Source organism: Pongo pygmaeus, chromosome 7 (genome assembly GCF_028885625.2).
Source record: "Pongo pygmaeus isolate AG05252 chromosome 7, NHGRI_mPonPyg2-v2.0_pri, whole genome shotgun sequence".
NCBI classification, from domain to species: domain Eukaryota; kingdom Metazoa; phylum Chordata; class Mammalia; order Primates; family Hominidae; genus Pongo; species Pongo pygmaeus.
In genome coordinates, this window is record NC_072380.2 from 153,571,900 (window position 1) to 153,593,056 (window position 21,157).

The window sequence follows — 21,157 nt, forward strand, 5'->3', positions numbered from 1 at the left end:
GGTGGGGGCGGGGGCGGGGGAACAGCATTAAGACATTACTTAATGGCGCCAGGCGCAGTGGCTCACGCCTGTAATCCCAGCACTTTGGGAGGCTGAGGCGGGCGGACCACGAGGTCAGGAAGTCGAGACCATCCTGGCTAACGTGGTGAAACCCCGTCTCTACTAAAAAAAAAAAAAAAAAATAGCCAGGTGTGGTGGTGTGTGCCTGTAATCCCAGCTACTTGGGAGGCTGAGGCAGGAGAATTGCTTGAACCTGGGGGGGCGAAAATTGCAGTGAGCTGAGATCGCGTCACTGCACTCCAGCCTGGGCAACAGAAGGAGACTCCATCTCAAAAAAAAAATTACTTAATGGGTATAATGTACACTATTTGTGTGATGGTTACACTAAAAGCTCAGACTTCACCACTATGCAATATATCCATGTAAAAAAACTGCACTTATACCCCTTAAATTTATACAAATAAAAAAAATTTGAAATGTTCTTACATGGATGTCTCCAGTTGACCTCCAAAGGGTTTAAAATCCCAGGACTTCCCAGTGTCTGCATCCTCTCCTGCCTGGCCTCCCAACTATCCTTATCACAAAAACAGGTACAACCAGAACAATGATGGAAAGGGGCTTGGTAGCACTGGGTGTGTAGATTCCCATGGGCCTACATTGTCATCATCCCCAAAGCACTGTGTCTGTCAGGACCTGTTGTTATACCTCCATCAGTTGTAGGCCAAGCCAGAGAAGCCAAACCACAGCCCAGAACTTCTGTCCCAGGCACAGGATAAAGTTTCACTTAACACCAGTTCTCCTTCAAGTTGTCATACCTGAAACTGCACTTAAAATAGTCTTTCTGAGGCTAACTACCTGGAGAAAAATCTTTTTGGAACTATGTTCTACTTCTGAAAAGAAAGACTTTTCTTGCTTACTTTAAAATAATGAACTGGCTAATAGATATAACTTAAGGTGCTTTACTTTCTATTGAAAGGAGATCCAGTTCTTTACAAGTACTATAAAAATAGCACACAAAATTAAAATTGTTCCTCCCTCACACAATCAAGTTGTTTTCAACATGTCATTTAACACATCTCATTTTAAAGACTTGCAAAAAGTCTCAGAGCTTGAAGGTATGAAGAATGATACCATATCAACTTATTTTTGTGTAGCGCTTTCTACTTTATGTATCACTTTCACTATCATTCATTTGTTCAATGAACAGTTATTGAACACCTGCTTTGTTCTAGCACTGTTCTAGGTATAAAACAAAGATCCTGCCTGGGGAGCAAACAGCTAACAATGCAATGGAAGGAGACAGATAATAAACAATGAACATGTATTAGCATATTCTGTGTTCTGTTAGGAGAAGCTGTGTCCCACAAAGAAAGGAGATGGCTGGGATAGAAGGAGAGGAACTACAGGTTTTTTGGTATTAATTGATTGATTGAGTGACGGAGTCTCACTCTGTCACCCAGGCTGGAGTGCAGTGGCACAATCTTGGCTCACTGCAACCTCTGCCACCCAGGTTCAAGTGATTCTCCTGCCTCAGTCTCCTGAGTAGCTGGGATTACAAACGCCCGCCACAATGCCTGGCTTTTTTTTTGTATTTTTGGTAAAAACGGGGTTTCACCATGTTGGCCAGGCTGGTCTCAAACTCCCGACCTCAAGTGATCCGCCCACCTGGGCCTCCTAAAGGGTTGGGATTACAGGCGTGAGCCACTGCGCCTGGCCCTTATTTTTATTTTTCTGAGACAGGGTATTACTCTGTCACCTAGGCTGCAGTGCCGTGGCATGATCTTCGTTCACTGCAGACTCGACTTCCTGGGCTCAAGTGATGCTCCTGCCACAGCCTTTTGAGTAGCTGGGCGCTGGGACCACAGGTGCATGCCATCACACCTGGCTAGTTTTTATATTTTTTGTAGAGACAAGGTTTCGCCATATTACCCAGGCTGGTCTCAAGCTCTTGAGCTCAAGCGATCCACCCACCTTGGCCTCCCCAAGTGCTGGGATTACAGGCGTAAGCCACTACTGCAGACCAAAGCTGCAGTTTTAAGTAGGAAGGTCAGGCCTTCTAAGAAAGTGATCCCTGAAAGGGAAGCCTTGTAGCAACCTGGGAGAAGAGTAGCTTGGAGAGGGAGGAGTCCCAGGACGGCAAACCGAATGTGTGAGGAACAGCAAGGTGGTCAGGGCAGATAGAGAGGCGTGAGGGCAGGGAATGGTGGAAACGGGCCAAAACTTTAACAAAAGACAATGTCTACTGGCTGTGCTGTACTCACTGCTTCAGGCAATAAAACCCATGCCCTGTTTTTAATTAAAAAAATTTTTAAATTTATGTGGCGCCTGTTCCCAGCCAGCGAGCTCACGGCCAGCTGAGTGCTCCCCATGGATGGTTTTTTTTTTTTTTTTTTTGAAACGGAGTCTTGCTCTGTCGCCCAGGCTGGAGTGCAGTGGTGCGATCTTGGCTCACTGCAACCTCTGCCTCCCAGGTTCAAGTGATTCTCCTGCCTCAGCCTCCCAAGTAGCTGGGATTATAGGTGTGCATCACCACGCCTGGGTAATTTTTGTATTTTTAGTAGAGACAGGGTTTCACTATGTGGGCCAGGCTGGTCTTGAACTCCTGACCTCAGGTGATCTGCTCGCCTCGGCCTCCCAAAGTACTGTGATTACAGGCGTGAGCCACCGCGCCTGGCCCCATGCTCATTTTAAAAGGTTTAAAAATACAAAGAACTTTCTGGTTGATACTTGGGTAACAAGAAAGTTTAATGAACTAGAAAATCCTATTCTCAGAACATTCCGGAGTAATCTAGCCAATGTGTGCTCACGTACAACCTGCTCGGGTACTCAGGTACAGAAAAGGAGAGACTCTGCTTCAGAAGTCTGACAGTATGAGTGTGTGGAGCTAGGCCTCGTGCATGGTTCTGTGCGGAACCAGCTGTTTACTTTGGAAAAGTTGCAGAGCTGTTAGGGGCTTTGGTTTTTCCATTTGTAAACTGAGGCTAATAACACTTACCTAATAAGACAACTAGGTTGTCATCAAAAAATGAACATGCTGTCAACCTGTGTATTAAAGTCTAAATGAATTTTTACTTTTTATGCACACTGATGGGATCAATTTTCCACTAGCCAGTTATTAATGTTTACTAACTAGTTCACATCCATTTATAATCTACATGACTTTCTAGTACAAGGGCTCTCCCTGAAGCCGTGGCACATTTCTAAAAGTGTTAAAGCTGGAGTGTTTCACAAAATGGGGCCAAAACCAAATTATCATCTTTAGGAAAGCACAAAAGGGGAAAAAAACAGAAATGGTCATAGCATGTTAACAGTCCCCAGGAAGGCAGTGAAGTCTGTTGAGCAAGGCTGGCTACATGTGCATAAATGGGGGCACTTAGGCAAGTTTTCTTTGAGTCCTGGTCTACTCATTTGTGAAATGTGGATGACGACAGTACCCGATGTGTCAAGAGTGATGCAACACAGCACCTTGTAGTACTAAGCCAGGTCCTCAGTTAGCACTAAGCACTCTTACAATTGCCTCCACCTGGCACAAAGCAAACTGAGATCTTAGGTGGGCCCATCATGTGTCATCTGATTGTCTTAGAAGTTCTTTTTTTCTAAGACAGAGTTTTGCTCTTTTGGCTCAGGCTGGAGTCCAATGGCACAATCTCGGCTCACTGCAACCTCCGCCTCCCGGGTTCAAGCGATTCTCCTGCCTCAGCCTTCTGAGTAGCTGGGATTACAGGTACCCGCTACCATGCCTGGCTAACTTTTTTGTATTTTTAGTAGAGACGGGGTTTTACCATGTTGGCCAGGCTGGTCTCGAACTCCTGACCTCAGGTGATCCACCTGCCTCGGCCTCCCAAAGTGCTGGGATTCCAGGCGCGAGCCATTGCTCCTGGCCGCAAGTTCTTATTAATAAAGCAGTTCTGCATAATCCTTCCATCCAGGTTTGATTAATTAACAGATTTACATTTTTTTCTGAGTACCTTCTGTGGGCCACACACTGGAACACAAAGAATTTTCCTTATCTAACAAATTTCCTGTTAGCAATGTTCTAAATAGCTAGTATCTTGAATAGGACTTATTTTCACATCGATTCTCACTCCTTCTTAACAGTTTAGGACCAACTGCTTTTTATGCATTTGTCTCTTCAATACAAGGAAGGAGCTCAGTGTATGGGAATGTTAAATGGCTGATAATGCAACCTTCTTGCTCATGAACTAAAGAACGTCAGCCACTGTGCCCGACTGGGTGCTATTTTATATAGAAAAAAATGTTTGCAAGATTTTAAGGTAAGTGTTGACAGCTGCATACACACATGTGACTCGAAGTCAACTCAGTAGCTTCACCCTTATTAGGGTAAAACTTTTAACTCCGTAAGTCTGCTACCTGACAGGCACAGCAAATGTTTAAGGAAATCTGCATTTAACTTAAACAGACATCTGCTGATGGAAATGTGGCGTTGGTTTGCTCAAATTAGTAAGATTAAGAAGATCTTAAATTCAGCTGCGAGCGGTGGCTCACGCCTGTAATCCCAGCACTTTGGGAGGCCGAGGAGGGAGGATCACTTGCGGTCAGGAGTTCAAGACGAGCCTGGCCAACATGGTGAAACCCTGTCTCTACTAAAAATACAAAAATTAGGCGGGTGGCTGTAATCCCAGCTACTTGGGAGGCTGAGGCAGGAGAATCTCTTGAGCCCGGTAGGCAGAAGATTCAGTGAGCCAAGATCCTGCCATTGCACTCCAGCCTAGGTGACAGAGCGAGACTCCGTCTCAAAAAAAAAAAAAAAAAAAAAAAAAAGAGCTCTCAAATTACTCAAATTGAGGAACTAGAAAAACAAGAGCCAACCAACCCAAACTGGCTGCTTCCTCATGTTGAAGAGACTAATGCATAACAAGCAGTTGGTCCTAAAACGTTAAGAAGGAGTAAGAATTGGTGTGAAAATAAGTCCTATTTCTAGCAGGCTTCAACCTATTTATGCTGGAGGTTGCAAATTTTTTGGTGTGGAAAAATCAAGACATTGGCGATGACCTTGAGCAGCAGGATATAAATAACTCTCACAAGCTTAGCGTTCCAATAATGGAACACTAGGCATAAATGGGTTAAATATAATTGGAATAATCATAAGCTAGTTCTTTCAAGAGAATTTCAGGCATTCTCCCCCTGCCACATCCAGAAGAAAAAAATCTTGCTTGAACAAATTTTCTGTGACTCTGGAGACTTTCACAACCATGTAGTAAGAGTATAAAAATTTAGCAAATGGGCCAGGCGGATCACTTGAAGTTAGGAGTTTGAGACCAGCCTGGCCAACATTGTGAAACCCTGTCTCTACTAAAAATTCAAAAATTAGCTGGACATGGTGGCACGTGCCTGTAGTCCCAGCTACTCGGGAGGCTGAGGCACAAGAATCGCTTGAAACTGGGAGGCGGAGGTTATCACGCCACTGCACTCCAGCTCTGGGTGACAGAGCAAGACTCCGTCTCAAAACAAAAATGAAAACAACAACAACAAAAAATTTAGCAAATGACAGCTTGTGTTAACAACAGCTAATATGTGTATATATTTCTTCACTTGATCTTAGCCAAAAGGCTGAGAAATGATGTACGTATTTCTTTAGGTCACAAAGAATTTGGCTTATTACTAAAAGGCCTTTATTAAACAACAGAATATAAATTCTTCTCCTCTGCACATGGTACATACTCTAAAATAAACCACACAATTGGCTATAAAACAATTGTATAGCTAATTTAAAAAAAAACTGAAATCACACCAACCACACTCTAGGACCACAGCACAATAAAAATAGAATCAGTACTAAGAAGATTGTTCAAAACCATATGATTACGTGGAAATTAAACAACCTGCTCCTGAATGACTTCTGGGTAAGGCAGAAATCAAGAAATTCTTTGAAACTAATAAGTACAAAGATACAACATACTAGAATCTCCTGAACACAGCTAAGGCAGTGTTAAGAGGAAAATTTATAGTGCTAAACATCTACATCAAAAAGTTAAAAAGATCTCAAATTAATAACCTGACATCGTACCTTGAGGAACTAGAAAAAAACGAGCAAATCAACCCCAAAGCTAACAGAAAACAAGAAATACCCAAAATCAGAGCTGAACTAAATGAAATTGAGACATGAAAAACCATACAAAAGATAAATGAAACCAGAAATTGGTTATTTGAAAGAATACATAACAATTTTAGATCACTAGCTAGACTAATTAAAAAAAGACAGAAGATCCAAATAAATAAAATCAGAAATGACAAAGGGGACATTACCACCAACCCCACAGAAAAACACATATAACTATCATAGAACATTATGAACACCTCTATGCACATGAACTAGAAAATCTAGAAGATATGGACGAATTCCTGGACACATACACATTCCCAAGACTGAGCCACGAAGAAATCGAAGCCTTGAACAGACCAATAATGAGCTCTGAAATTGAATCAGTAATAGATAGCCTACCAACCATCAAAAGCCCAGGACCAGATGGCTTCACAGTTGAATTCTAACAGATGTACAAAGATGAGCTGGTAGCACTCTTACTAAAACCATTCCAAAAAATTGAGGAGGAGGTACTCCTCTCTAACTCATTCTATGAGGCCAGAATCATTCTGAGTCCCAAACCTGGCAGAAACAACAAAAAAAGAAAACTTCAGGCCAATATCCCTGATGAACATAGATACAAAATTCCTCAACGTAATACTGGCAAAACGAATCCAGCAGCAGCACAACAAAAAGCTAATCCACCACAAACAAGTAGGCTTCACCCCTGGGATGCAAGGTTGGTTCAACATATGAAAATCAATTAAATGTGATTCATCACATAAACAGAACTAAAAACAAAAACCACAGGATTATCTCAATAGATGCAAAAAAAAAAAAAAAAAAAAAAGGCTTCCAATAAAATTCAACCTCACTTCATGTTAAAAACCCTCAAAAAACTAGGTAATGAAGGAACATAACTCAAAATAATAAGAGCCATCTATGACAAACCCACAGCCAACATCATATTGAATGAATGGGCAAAGGCTGGAAGCACTCCCCTGAAGAACTGAAACAAGACCAGGATGCCCACTCTTACCATATCTATTCAACATTAGTGCTGGAAGTCCTAGGCAGAGCAATCAGGCAAGACAAAGAAATAAAAGGCATCCAAATAGGAAGAGAAGAGATCAAACTTCTGTGTTTGTAGATGATATGATTTTATACATAGAAAACGCCATAGTCTTGGCCCAAAAGCTCCTAGATCTGATAAACGAGCAGTCCCCAATCATTTTGGCACCAGGGACGGGTTTCGTAGAAGACAATTTTTCCACGGACTCAGAGGATGGGGTGGGGGATGGTTTTGGGATGAAACTGTCCCATCTCAGATCATCAGGCATTAGAGTCTCATAAGGAGTGTGCAATCTAGATCTCTCACACACGCAGTTCACAATAGGGTTCACATGCCTATGAGAATCTAATGCTGCCACTGACCTGACAGGAGGAAGAGCTCAGGCATTAAGGCTGGCTAGCCCGCCATTCACCTCCTGCTGTGTGGCCCAGTTCCTAACAGACTATGGACCAATACTGGTCTGTGGCCCAGGAAGATGGGGACCCCTGTGATAAACAACTTCAGCAAAATTTCAGGGTACAAAATCAATGTACAAAAATCAGTAGCATTTCTCTACACCAACAACATCCAGTTGAGTGCTGAATCAAGAATGTAATCCCATTTACAACAGCCACACACACAAAATACCCAGGAATATAGCTAACCAGGGAGGTGAAAGATCTCTACAATAAGAATTACAAAACACTGCTGAAAGGAATCAGAGATGATGCAAACAAATGGAAAAACATTCCATGCTCATGGACAGGAAGAACTGATATCGTTATAATGGTCATACTGCCCAAAGTGCTTTACAGATTCAATGCTGTACCTATCAAACTACCAATGACATGCTTTACAGAATTAGAAAAAGCTATTCTAAAATTCATATGGAACCAAAAAAGAGCCTGAATAGTCAAAGCAATCCTAAGCAAAAAGAACAAAGCTGAGGACTTTACATTACATGACTTCAAACTATACTACAAGGCTATAGTAACCAAAACATCATGGTACTGGTACAAAAACAGACACACAGACCAACAGAACAGAATACAAAGCCTAGAAATAAAGCTTCGTACCTACAACCATCTGATCTTTGACAATGTTGGCAAAAACAAGCAATGGGGAAAGGACTCCCTATTCAATAAATGGTGCTGAGACAACCAGCTAGCCATATGCCAAAGAATAAAACTGGGTCCCTTCCTTACACCATATACAAAAATCAACTCAAGATGGATTAAAGACTTAAATGTAAAACCTAAAACTATAAAAAACCTCGAAGAAAACCTAGGAAATACTATTCTGGACATAGGCCCTTGCAAAGATTTCATGATGAGGACACCAAAAGCAATTGCAACAAACAAAAAATTACAAATGGGACCTAATTAAACTAAAGAGCTTCTTTACAGCAAAAGGAACTAACAGCAGAATAAACAACTCACAGAATGGGAGAAAATACTTGCAAACTATGCATCTGACAAAGGTCTAATATCCAGCATCTATAAGGAACTTAAAGCAAATTAACAAGTAAAACCAAACAGCCCCATTAAAAAGTGGGCAAAGGACATGAACAGACACTTTTCAAAAGACGACATAAAACATGGCCAACAAGCATATGAAAAAATGCCCAATATCACTAATCATTAGAGAAATGCAAATCAAAACCACAATGAGATGCCATCTCACACCAGTCAGAACGCCTATTATTAAAAAGTCAAAAAATTAACAGATGCGAGGTTGTGGAGGAATAGAACACTTAGACACTGCTGGTGGGAATGTATTACTTGGTCACTGTGGAAAGCAGTTTGACGATGTCTCAGAACTTAAAACAGAAGTAGCATTTGACCCTTATTGGGTACACACCCAAAGGAATATAAATCTTTCTACCATAAAGACACATGTATGCTTATAATCATCACAGCACTGTTCACAATAACAAGGTCATGGAATCAACCTAAATACCCATCAATGATAGACTGGATAAAGAAAATGTGGTATGTATACACTATGGAATACTATGTAGCCACAAAAAGAATGAGATCATTTCCTCTGCAGCAACATGGGTGGAGCTAGAGGTCATTATCATTATCTTAAGTGAGCTAACGCAGGAACAGAAAACCAATACCGCATGTTCTCACTTATAAATGGGAGCTAAACACTGAGTACACATGGACACAATGAAGGGAACAACAGACTCCGGGGCCTACTTGAGAGTGAAGGGTGGGAGGAGGGTGAGAGGAGGGTGAGGATCAAAACACTACCTATCAGGTATTATGCTTATCACCTGGGTGCCAAATGATCGGTATAACAAACCCTTGCAACATGCGATTTCCTTATATAACAAATCTGTACATGTACCCCAAAACTAAAATAAAAGTTAAAAAAAAAAGCCTTTATCAAAGTGCAGAAAACTTCCGTATCTGAATAAAAATTCTAGGCTGTACATCATAGATTTTCATAATCTTAAAATGTTAACTTTATAGAATATTCTGTTCGCTATTACAAATATTAGTAAACTTGGATATATTGTGACATAAACACTGATGGTCCACACATAGGAGAACTGGAAATCAAATCCTGCTGAAAACTCAGGCTTACCGGACCCTGAAGACTTCCATCCTCCCTGTCAATACTGCCTCGAGAGAGTCTCACATCAGGTTTCTGAAGAAATTAAAACAAAATCAAAAAATTTTCACTTTTGATTTGAAAATTTTCGACAGATTCTGTATTAAATTCCTTCCTTTTTAACACAATTGTCCTCTGAATAAGAAGAGTTGAAAGTTGCCCCATTTCAAAAAAATTCCAGTGATGATGAATGAAGGTTGGCTGCCTTGGGAAGAACTGCATTCCTCTCCACACACGCACACCTTACAGACTGGCACCTGCACTGGCCCACCCAGTGCTGGACAACCTGCACCTCACCTCTATTCCAAGTAGCACAGCAGGCTTTCTTCTTCACTGAGAAGAAACCCCAGGATAAAAATATCAGGCATTACTTGCGGCTTTCTGACAGAATATGGCTTATACGGATTTGGCTGTCTTGCCAAAGTAGCAAATGAGTTCAATTACAAGACTGTTTTCCCACACTGCATCTAGAATACAGAAACCAAACAGAGAAATCTAGATTTTATGTAAATAACAGTACGGAAATTTCATCAGTATCAGAATAAACGAAGTAGGCTACATGCCTTTATGGTGAAGGAACAGGGTAGAAAGGCTTTTCCTCATGAAAACAACCCTGTGCTCCCGCAGTATGGGTTACTGGCCTTCAGCCACAGTGGCTCCTGCCTCCCCTTTGCCCATGAACACTGGCCACGTACTTCTTCCTGGAAAACTTCTGTTCACTCTTCAAGGCTCAGCCAGACACCCTTTCTTGGCAGCATGTTTCCCTCTTCAGCAGAGCTGGTTGCTTCTTAGCCTGTGCCTTACAGATACCTCTATGTTGGCACCTATCAGGCATAATTACTTCCCTCGTTAGAGATGGAGCATCTTGATGTCTGATTTGTCTGTGTATCTCCTATTTCTCACACCTGAGCCTGCCACTGAGTACACCATCTGCAAGCACTTGTTGGGTGGGGGATGGAGAAACGAGCTTCACCTCTCCCTTCTTTTCCAATTCCAATTCCAGTGCTGTAGCCCAAACCCTTTTCATTGTACCAGTTCCTACTAGGCTTTTTGCCTGTCTTAACTATCTCTAATCAAAGCAGGGGTCAGTTGTGGGTGCCAGGGTGTAGTAGGAAGTTGGTGAAGGACACAGCCACCATTAAGGTAAGAGTGATCCTCTGATGGCTCAGAGGTAAACAAACTTTCCAGGGCAGGGGCCCTGCACTGTCCTTTGCCTTCTTCCTCCCTTCCCCCTTTCCTTCCCTCCCAGGCACAGTGCCTGGAGGTAGCTGGCTGAGGTCTGAGAATAGCTCCTACCAGGAAGTGGGTAAAGGAGCTCCTGATGGCTAATCACTAAAAGGGGGCTCTGGCTGATTGTTGTTAACAGTCCTCAGGGATTCCATATGGGAAAAGGTGAAACTTGTGTGTTGTCCCTGAATTTAGGGCAGATTTTGGATCACTTATGGAAAAACATTCTAATAATCAGGGGCATCCTGAAACAGAATAGACAGCCCTGACAGCAGCAGCAGAGAGTAAGCAAAGACGGCAAAAGTTACAACTTACTTATCTGTTCATTCAACAGAATTACAAAACAGCTCATGTATATCAGCCCCATATCCCTAGTGCCTGGCACAGTTCCTGGTTGGTGCGCACTCAACACATCAATGTCGACTGAATTAACCTCCATGCTACTATACAAAAAAAGATGTTCCCTTTCATGTAAAAATATTCATTTAAAAGCAATAGCTAAATATAGATGGAAAATGACCTAAATCCTCAAATGTAGCATTGGGTGTGGTGGTGTGTGCCTGCAATTTCACCTGTTTGGGAGGCTGAGGTGGGAGGACCCTTTGAGGCCAGGATATCAAGACCAGCCTGGGCAACATAGTGAGAACTCATCTCTACAAAGAAAAAAATTTTAACAATTAGCTGGGAATGATGGTGTGTGCCTGAGTCCCAGCTACTGGAGAGGCTGAGGTGGGGCGATGGTTTGAGCCCAGGAGTTTGAGGCTGTAGTGAGCTACCACTGTACCACTGCACCACAGCCTGGGTGACTAAGCAAGACTCCACTCTGTTAGAACTCTCTCAATGAGTAAACCAGAAAAGTTCAGAATAAATATTTCTGAACTCTGAAGAGCATAACTTAAAACATTGTACTGTGTTTATATGTACTATAATATCAACGAACAATAATTTAAAAAATGAATTCTTACTGCAGATGTGATATATATAACTAATGCCCACACAGGGGAAGTCAAACCTAGAGGCATGCAGTTGGCGACTATGGCAGAAAGTATGCTGTGTATTTTACCAGAGAGGACTATCCCATTAGATATGGACAGCTGTGGCTGGGTGTGAAATATAGCTGAAGAGAAAATTCAGAGGTAGATAGTTCCTGACTTCTAGGATAGAATCTTCTCTGACAGGTAAGATAGACAGGAATAGACAGAAAGGAAACCAGGCAAACACACGTAATACACTGATTCCAACTGGCAACTGAAGGGGAACTCACTGGGGCGGTCCTATTCCAAGTAGCAGAACTCACAGATCCTATTCCGTGGAATGCTGAGGTTCTGCCACTGCTTGAATGAAGAGGCAGCTTTGTGGGGCCCAAACATCCCAGATATACTTAAGAAAAAATATTCCAAAACACAATGGACTTTGAGAAAAAGTACCTGAGAAGACGAGACTCCAGATTGACAATTCACAGAACATTACTCAACGTAAACATCAAGGTCAGGAAAGATTTCAGGAAGACCCAAGAACTGTTCAAGCTTAAAGGAAACTCAAGAGATGTGATAACTAAATATAACTCATGATCCAGGACTTTTTTCTAGAAAGGGCATTCTGTGGACAACTGGTAAAATATGAATAGTCCATTGATTAGCTAACAGTATTGTATTATTGTTAATTTCCTGACACTGGTTAACTCGGCTATGGTTATTTAAGAGAACATCCTTATTTTTAGGAAATTCACACTGAACTATTTAAGAGTTAAAAAGCAGGATATCTGGTATTTACTTCCAAATGGTTCAGAAAAAATGGTATGTACAAATATGCAAAGCAAATGAGGTCAAATGTTAACAAGTGGAGACTCTAGGTAAAGGGAACGTGGGAATTCTTTGTGCCATTCTTGCAACTTTAAAAAAGTCTGAAACTATACTTTCCTCTTCTGCCCATTCACTTGAGGGACTAGCTGGGAGCTGGGTCTGCTTAGGGGTTCTGTTGAAGGGCTCTAAACAGAGAGTGGAGGTGATGAGGTTTGACTCTACTGTAGCAGGAAGGACAACAGTTTTTATTTTTATTTTTTATTTATTTATTTTTTTGAGATGGAGTCTCTCTCTGTCACCCAGGCTGGAGTGCAGTGGTATGATCTCGGCTCACTGCAAGCTCTGCCTCCCGGGTTCACGCCATTCTCCTGCCTCAGCCTCCCAAGTAGCTGGGACTACAGGCGTCCGCCACCACGCCCGGCTAATTTTTTGTATTTTCAGTAGAGACGGGGTTTCACCGTGTTAGCCAGGATGGTCTCGATCACCTGACCTCATGATCTGCCTGCCTCGGCCGCCCAAAGTGCTGGGATTACAGGCATGAGCCACCGTGCCAGGCCAACAGTTTCTATTTTTAAGAGACAGGGTCTTGATCTGCTGCCCAGGTCAGAGTGCAGCGGCTATTCACAGGCACAATCATAGTGCATTACAGCCTCGAACTCCTGGCCTCAAGCAATCATCCACCTCAGTTTCTGGAGTAGTTGGGACTACAAATGCATGCCACCACGCCCAGTTAGAGCTACAGTCTAAGAAAACAAAAGACCCACCAGGCCCAATTTACGATGCGGTCATTTAATAGTTACATGAATTTTGTTATTTTAAAATATTGTATACATCCTCATTTGTCAATAATCTAACAAAATAAACATGCACTTACTGTAGAAAAATTAAGATACTGCGAAAATAGATGAAAAAATTACAAATCACTCAACCTTACCATTTGGAAGTAATTATCATTAGTTATTATGGAGTAATTAAAATGTAAAAGTAATTATCATTAGTTAATACTGTGGTGTAAATGTATGTTTACAAACATGGAGCCACATCATATGATTCTGCAGCCTTCACGTAACATTTATACAGGGCAAACTGACACAACAATGTTTAAGGCTGCACAACGTTCCACTGCATGACTATCATCATAAAATAGACAATGGTAGTGAAGGGTGTGAGCTGTGGCACCAGGTGGCCTGGGTTCAAATCAGGATCCAGTCCTTACAAGCTGTGTGACCTGGGCCTCAATTTCTTCATCTCTAAAATGGAACAGTAATTGTAACCAACACATAGGATTGTTAGGAGGATGAAATGAGTTAATATTTGCAAAGTACTAAGTTGGTGCCACATAAGAGTTAAAATAAATAGTTCTTTTATTGTTGGACATTAGGGTCATTTTCAAAATCCTTTATAAATAGGTTGTAGATGAACACCTTTGTATACAAATCTTTGACTAAGTCCCTGATTATTTCCCTGGGACAGATTTCTTTTCTTTTTATTTTAGAGATGGTTGGAGGCGGGGGTCTCACTATGTTATCCAGGCTGGTCTTAAACTCCTGTGCTCAAGTGATCTTCCTGTCTCTGGAGCAGATTTCTAAGAAAGGAATTACTAAGTCAAAGAGTTTGAACATTTGAAAAATCTTGGTATAAGTTTCCAAATTGCTCAAGGCTGTCCTGATTTTCATCTATGTCAGTAATATGTGATAGCATTTCTCTCACTGTACCCTAGCACCACTGTATTATCATTTTAAAACTCTCAACCAATTCATAAAGAAAATACTGTATAATATATTGTTGTAATTTGCTCCTCTCCTCCTCCCTTTCCCCAAATAGTTGACCATTTCTGTTTCTTATAATGAGATGCTAAGTTCCTTGAAGACAGAGGCTATGAAGCTGTCTGCCTCACTGCTGCATCTCTGTTACCTGCTAGAACACCGGATAAACAGGTGGAGGAAATGAATGCCCTGTGCATTTTTCTAGTGAACTGATTGTCCATGCTCCTTTGGACAAGGCAAATAACTTCTCTAGGCCCAGTTCCTCACCTGTAAAATAGGCAGAATAATACCTACCCCAGTCAGTCATTATCAGAATTAAAGAAGTGCCTGGCAGCATTGCGCACATAGATGTGCAGTAAATATTTGCTGAAGGAATGCTTCAATTAACATCCAAGGCACAAGAGATATGCTATAGACGAGGAACTTGACTTAGAAAGATTTAGTTGCTTGTGGTAACACCTCTTAAACAGTGGAGGTGGGCTTCAATCAGTCAACAGATAATAAGTACCTTCTATAGGCAGGAAATATTTACTGTTTTACTTAAACAAAAAATGCAACTCATTTATATTTTTGCCTATAGAGTAAGGTATTGTTTGATGTGTTTACATGAATTAATCTATTTTTATTTCCATATAAATTTTATGAAATAACTTTCTTTAATGCATAATTCCCTAATGTGGTATTTTCCTAAAGACAGGATTTTAATTTTAAAATGAGAAAGGCTTATCCATATAAAATCTACTTCTGTTCTGTGAACGAAATACAGTAGCTCTAACTATATGCTGTATACAGCATACACGGACCTCCTGAATGAAAGATGAGTGCCTATTAGGAACTGAAGGGCAATACAGCCAAAGACAGCCAATCAGAAAGAATAGATTCTCAGCCAGGTGCAGTGGCTCACACCTGTAATCCCAGCACTATGGGAGGCCGAGGTGGGTGGATCACCTGAGGTCAGGAGTTCAAGACCAGCCTGGCCAACATGGTGAAACCCCATCTCTACTAAAAATACAAAAATTAGCCGGGCATGGTGGCAGGCGCCTGTAGTCCCAGCTACTCGGGAGGCTGAGGCAGGAGAATCACTTGAATCCGGGAGGCGGAGGTTGCAGGGTGCCGAGATCGCGCCATTTCACTCCAGCCTGGGGGACAAGAGTAAGACTTCATCTCAAAACAAACAAAAACAAACAAGCCAAAAAAACAGTTCGAGTTAGCTACAGTCTCTACTCTCATGTGGGTATGGCTTTAAAAAACTTCAAATTTAAGGTTTATAGCTCAGTCTTTTCTTCTTTCACTACACTGTACTGCTTTCAAACCTGGAATCTGGTATAAGGGAAAAAATAGGAGTGCTGTGGCCTTGCTGTGTAGCAGAAGCAGGGACAGCAGCCTGGCTTCAGACAGACAGCCTCTTGCCACTGCTCTTTAGTTCCTCGTCTCGGCATTCATCTTTCATTCAGACTGACCGGATCTGCTATGTGAGGGAAAATGCTCACATATTTCTTTCTCAAAACACAAAGTAGGCTTTATATAGATAGGGCTTTCTCATTTAAAATTAAAATCCTGTTTTAAGCATAGTATCACATTAGAAAATTATTGTGCACGCAGTAATAAAAAAAAGCAAGTTGCAAAGTTACTCTATTTTTAAGCAATGCCCAATAGGAAAGAAAGCTCTTTCAACCAACTGAGGTTCTAACTAAGGTTGCCAGCAATCTCCGGCACTCACTTTGTAAGACAGCTTTCAGAGTATATTTGCAGGCACAGAACTATTTCAGAAAGGACAGTAGCTGACCTGGGAACAAGAGAAGGGAGTGTGGGGCCAGGCATGGTGACTCACGCCTGTAATCCCAACATTTTGTGAAGCCACGGTGGGAGAACTGCTTGATCCCGGGAGTTTGAGACCAGCACGGACAACAAAGTGAGACCCTATCTCTATAAAAAAAAATAACAAAATTAGCCAGGCTTGGTGGCATATGCCTGTAGTCACAGCTACTCTGGCAGGAGGATGACTTGAGCCCAGGAGGTTAGGGATGCAGTGAACTAGTATTGTGCCACTGCACTCCAGCCAGGGCCACAGAGTGAGACTTTGTCTCAATTAAAAAAAAAAAAAAAAAAAAAAAAAGGGAGAGCTAGGTATAGTACAGAGTATCTGCTGTGGGGCCACATGACCTTGGGCAAGAGCATCCGGGCTGCTATCATAAAACACATTCTGTGCAGGGTTGTTGAGATAATGCAGAGATCCAGAGGAGGGACTCCTGACCCACTGAAGTACTCAAAAAGTAATAGATGTGACTAGCAGTAGCAACCATAAAAAATGATGTGATGATGTGATCTCTGAAAACAGATGTCAGAAGACATCTGTTTTGATCTAAAATTTGGGTAATACTACTGACAAAGCAAGTTAATTTTTCAAACAAGAACAGAACTTACCTAATAGGGTGCACAGCTGACCTTACTGAAGTAAATGGCAGGACCAGAGCAGTAGGCCTGGGTGGGTCTGGGAATGAACCAGTTTATGAAGATGAAAACAGAAGGTAAGCATCTTTTTTTTTTTTGAGACGGAGTCTCGCTGTCGCCCAGGCTGGAGTGCAGTGGCGCGATCTCGGCTCACTGCAAGCTCCGCCTCCCGGGTTCACGCCATTCTCCTGCCTCGGCCTCCTGAGTAGCTGGGACTACAGGCACCTGCCACTATGCCCAGCTAATTTTTTGTATTTTTAGTAGAGACGGGGTTTCACTGTGTTAGACAGAATGGTCTCCATCTCCCGACCTCGTGATCCGCCCGCCTCAGCCTCCCAAAATGCTGGGATTACAGGTGTGAGCCACCGTGCCCGGCCTAGTGAGCATCTTTAGACATTTTTATAGCAATTTGAAACAGTAATTTTGGGGCTGTCAAAAAAGTCTGGCTTATATTTTTATGTCTTTTTCTAGTCAATGATTTTGAAATTTTATTTTACAAGAGTATTGGTCTGCAACGGTTTAGAAAGATACAAATGGCCCTTCCATGCAGTCTGAGAAGCTCTGTATTGGAAGGTTCCTTGGCCTAAGAGGACAGAAAGACTTCTGACACACAGCTTCAACAATCACCTGTTTAACCTAAAAGTAGGTGCAGCGGCCTGGCCTGGTGGCTGCAAGGACACAGACCAATAGCTCTGGGCCTAGCTCATGCCAAAGGCCAAGACACAGAAACAAGCTTGTAAATAGCAGATACCATGGAAACCAACAGTAATTTTTACACATACACAGCATAAAAAGGACCACAACGAGATATAATTACCATTGTTAGAGTCTCTTCACCAAATTAAGGACCATAAAGCACGTGTGTGCATACCCAGAGACCTAGCTGCCACCATCACCGCTCGACAGTGTCACAAGAGCTTCTACATCCAACATACACTACCTTCCAACTGAGAGGTGGTCAGGGTGGTCCTCACACTACACCTGCACCAGGCGTTATTCCCAGTGCACCAAGCTTTCCATGCAGCTGTCTAAAAATCTGAATCTCCAGCACAGACCACCTCCTCTGGGCTCTGTGCCCTATATCCAGCTGCCTCCTCTGCATTCCCATTTGCATATCCCAAATGTCCAAACCTGGCATCATCATGTTTCCCTGACATGGACTCCTCAATCTGAATTTTATTTCATTTGGTAGCACAATGTTATTTTTGGTGACACCAATGCTATGATTTCTGTCCTGGATTCTTCCTTCCTCTTGACCTCCTATACCAGTTCACCAAATCTTGTCCCTTTTAAGTCTGTCTTCTCTGCTCCTTCCCACTTTGCCTTTTCCAGCTTAGACCCTGCTGTCATTTATTTGAATGACCACTCAACTTCCTATTGGATCTCTGCATTTCCTATCTTGCCCTCTGAGCCATCAGTCAGCAAGCAAGGCTAAGGTGGTCCTTTTTTTTTGAGACGGAGTCTCACTCTGTCACCCAGGCTAGAGTGTAGTGGAACAATCTCAGCTCACTGCAACCTCTGCCTCTTGGGTTCAAGCAATTCTTCTGCTGCAGCCTCCTAAGTAGCTGGGATTACAGGAGAGCGCCACCAGGCCTGGCTAATTTTTGTATTTTTAGTAGAGATGGGGTTTCGCCATGTTGGTCTTGAACTCCTGACCTCAGATGAACCATCTGCCTCAGCCTCCCAAAGTACCGGGATTAGAGGCATGAGCCACGGTGCCCGGCCCTCAGGTGATCTTTCTGAGATGCCATCTGCTTGAAATCTTGAAAAGCATTGCCAGGCCTAAGATCAGAGAGTGACCTTGGGACCATGTCTCAAAAATCAACTGGGGTGCTTGTTATCACTCTAAGTCCTTGGCCTCTCCAGATCCACTGCAGTTCTCTAGTCCTGGGGAACTGAATTTTAAAAGGTCCCCCATGACTTTTATGTATATTAAATTTTAATTTATTCATTTGTAAAATAATTATAATATCTACTTTCCCAGGGTTCATGCATGACTTGTTTTTATTTTTCATTTAGATGAAAAATAGTGACACCAATGCTATGATCCCTGTCCTGGATTCTTCCTTCCTCTTGACCTCTAACATTTAGATGCTTAACACTGTAAGGTGGTACATTCATTTGCTTAATAAATACTGGTTGAGCCTTATTACTGCTGAACAAACGGTACTACGGGAGCTGGGGGAGAGTGCTGAATAAATAAAGTTCCCATCTTTGTGATGCTTACACTTTAGTGGAGGAGACAGGAAAACAAGTGAGACATTGTCATACAGTGAGAAACATTAGAAGAAAAATGAAGCAGGATAAAGACAGTTAAGTCACAGTTGCTGCCCTTAAGGAACTTATGTTTTATTAGAGAAAGAGGGTGAGAGTGAGCATGTGTGAGAGTGCAGGGGGTTGGGGGAGAGAACGCAGTAGTGCACATCATAATAAATAAGTTCATTCAAGATTCACACTTGGCACTCAGTAAGGTTCTCTGGCACCTTGTGGGTAGAGGCCAGGGATGTTGCTAACAACTCCTACTATTCATAGGACAGTCTCCTACAACAAAGAATTAGCCAGCCCCAAAGATCAACAATGCCTAGGCTGAGAAACCCTGGTGTAGGGAATGTATCGTCCTTGAGATGACACAAAAATAATCTTTAAAGACAAAAAGGTGTTCCTCAGGCAGATTCTGAGCATTCCAGACAGACACAGCAGCATGAGAAAAGGCATGAGTTAAAAAACACTCATTTACAAAAAGAAAAAAATAAACTCATAAAAGAGAAAAAAGAAACATTCATTCAATCAGTCAACACTGACAGCTTTCCATATGCTCGGCACTGTGGACTGAATGGGGAATAGAAAAGACATGGTCCATGGTCTCTGCACTCATGGGGTGCTCAGTCTAGTAAGGAAAACAAGCAAAGAGAAAAATACAATACCATCTTACGGGCATTAAGAAAGGTACTTGTTCCAGCCTGGCCAATATGATGAAACTCTACCAAAAATACAAAAATTAGCTGGGCGTGGTGGTGCGTGACTGTAGTCGCAGCTACTTGGGAGGCTGAGGTGGGAGGACAGATTGAGCCCAGGAGGTCAAGGCTGGAGTGAGCCGTGATTGTGCCACTGCACTCTACCCTGGGTGTGACAGTGTGAGACCCTGTTTCCGGGAAAAGGGAAAAAAAAAAAAAAAAAAAAAGGAAAGGTACTTGAGTGGGAAATTGCCTCGATGCCATCATGGCCTCCAAGTTTAGCACCAGGCAAGCTATCTCAGAGGTTACCCAACAGACAGGTTTAGGACCAAATGAAGATGCTCCAATTACATGGTTATTAAGTAAAAAAAAAACCAAAACCAAAACAAAACAAAACATGCTCTGCTTTGCTCACATCTAGCTACAGGAAGTTCTTAGAATACAGTTTGTGTGTGTGCGTCTGTGTGTGTTTTTTTTTGAACAGAGTCTTGCTCTGTTGCCCAGGCTGGAGTACAGTGGCATGATCTTGGCTTACTGCAACCTCCGCCTTCCAGGTTCAAACGATACTCCTGCCTCAGCCTCACAAGTAGCCAGGATTATAGGCATGCCAATTTTGTATTTTCAGTACAGACGGGGTTTCACCACGTTGGCCAGGCCGGTCTCGAACTCCTGACTTCAGATGATCCACCTGCCTCAGCCTCCCAAAGTGCTGGGGTTACAGGCGTGAGCCACTGTGCCCAGCCAGAACAGTCTTTTTTTCTTTTGTCTATCATTCATATATATTTCTGTTCCTTTGTATGTCTTGTAATTTTTTGTTGGAGATTAGACATTTTAGATAATATATTGTAGGAATTCTGGGTACTTGATCCTCCTCCCTTTAGGGCTTTTTTTTTTTGCCACAGGGTCTTGCTAAGCCCAGGCTAGTCTCAAACTCCTAGACTCAAGCGATCTCCCTGCCTCAAACTGCCGAGTAGCTGAGATTACAGTCACTGTGCCTGGCTGGAATATAGCGTTTTGACCCCATGTCATTACCCACACTCTTCGCTCTTCCTGGAATGTATTTCCTGAGCCTGTGTGCCCTAAAAATTCCAATTTCTCCTTTAAGCCTTGGCTCAAATGCTATCTATACTCTGCTGCCTCCCTCAAGTCCCCCTAGTGACACACAGGGTCCTCTTCTGCTCTTTCTGATGTTCTTCTTTGTCAGAGCAACATCACAGCAGTACCATAACATTTGGTAGCAA

General features: G+C 42.3%; 1 protein-coding gene across 21 annotated transcripts in view; it reads right to left on the reverse strand.

The window, feature by feature from the left end:
• The window catches only part of PTK2 (protein tyrosine kinase 2), a 349,963-nt gene that overhangs the window by 18,152 nt on the left and 310,654 nt on the right, over nucleotides 1–21,157 (reverse strand). For 16 of the 21 annotated variants that reach the window (XM_063669137.1, XM_063669131.1, XM_063669130.1 and 13 more), the window contains one exon: nucleotides 9,690–9,752. The exons of 4 other annotated variants lie outside the window; for them this stretch is intronic. In XM_063669137.1, coding sequence (XP_063525207.1) covers nucleotides 9,690–9,752 — 63 coding nt within the window. Of the gene's footprint in view, nucleotides 1–9,689; nucleotides 10,184–21,157 lie in introns of those variants that run through there. One more of the 21 variants, XM_063669134.1, reaches the window with a different exon arrangement.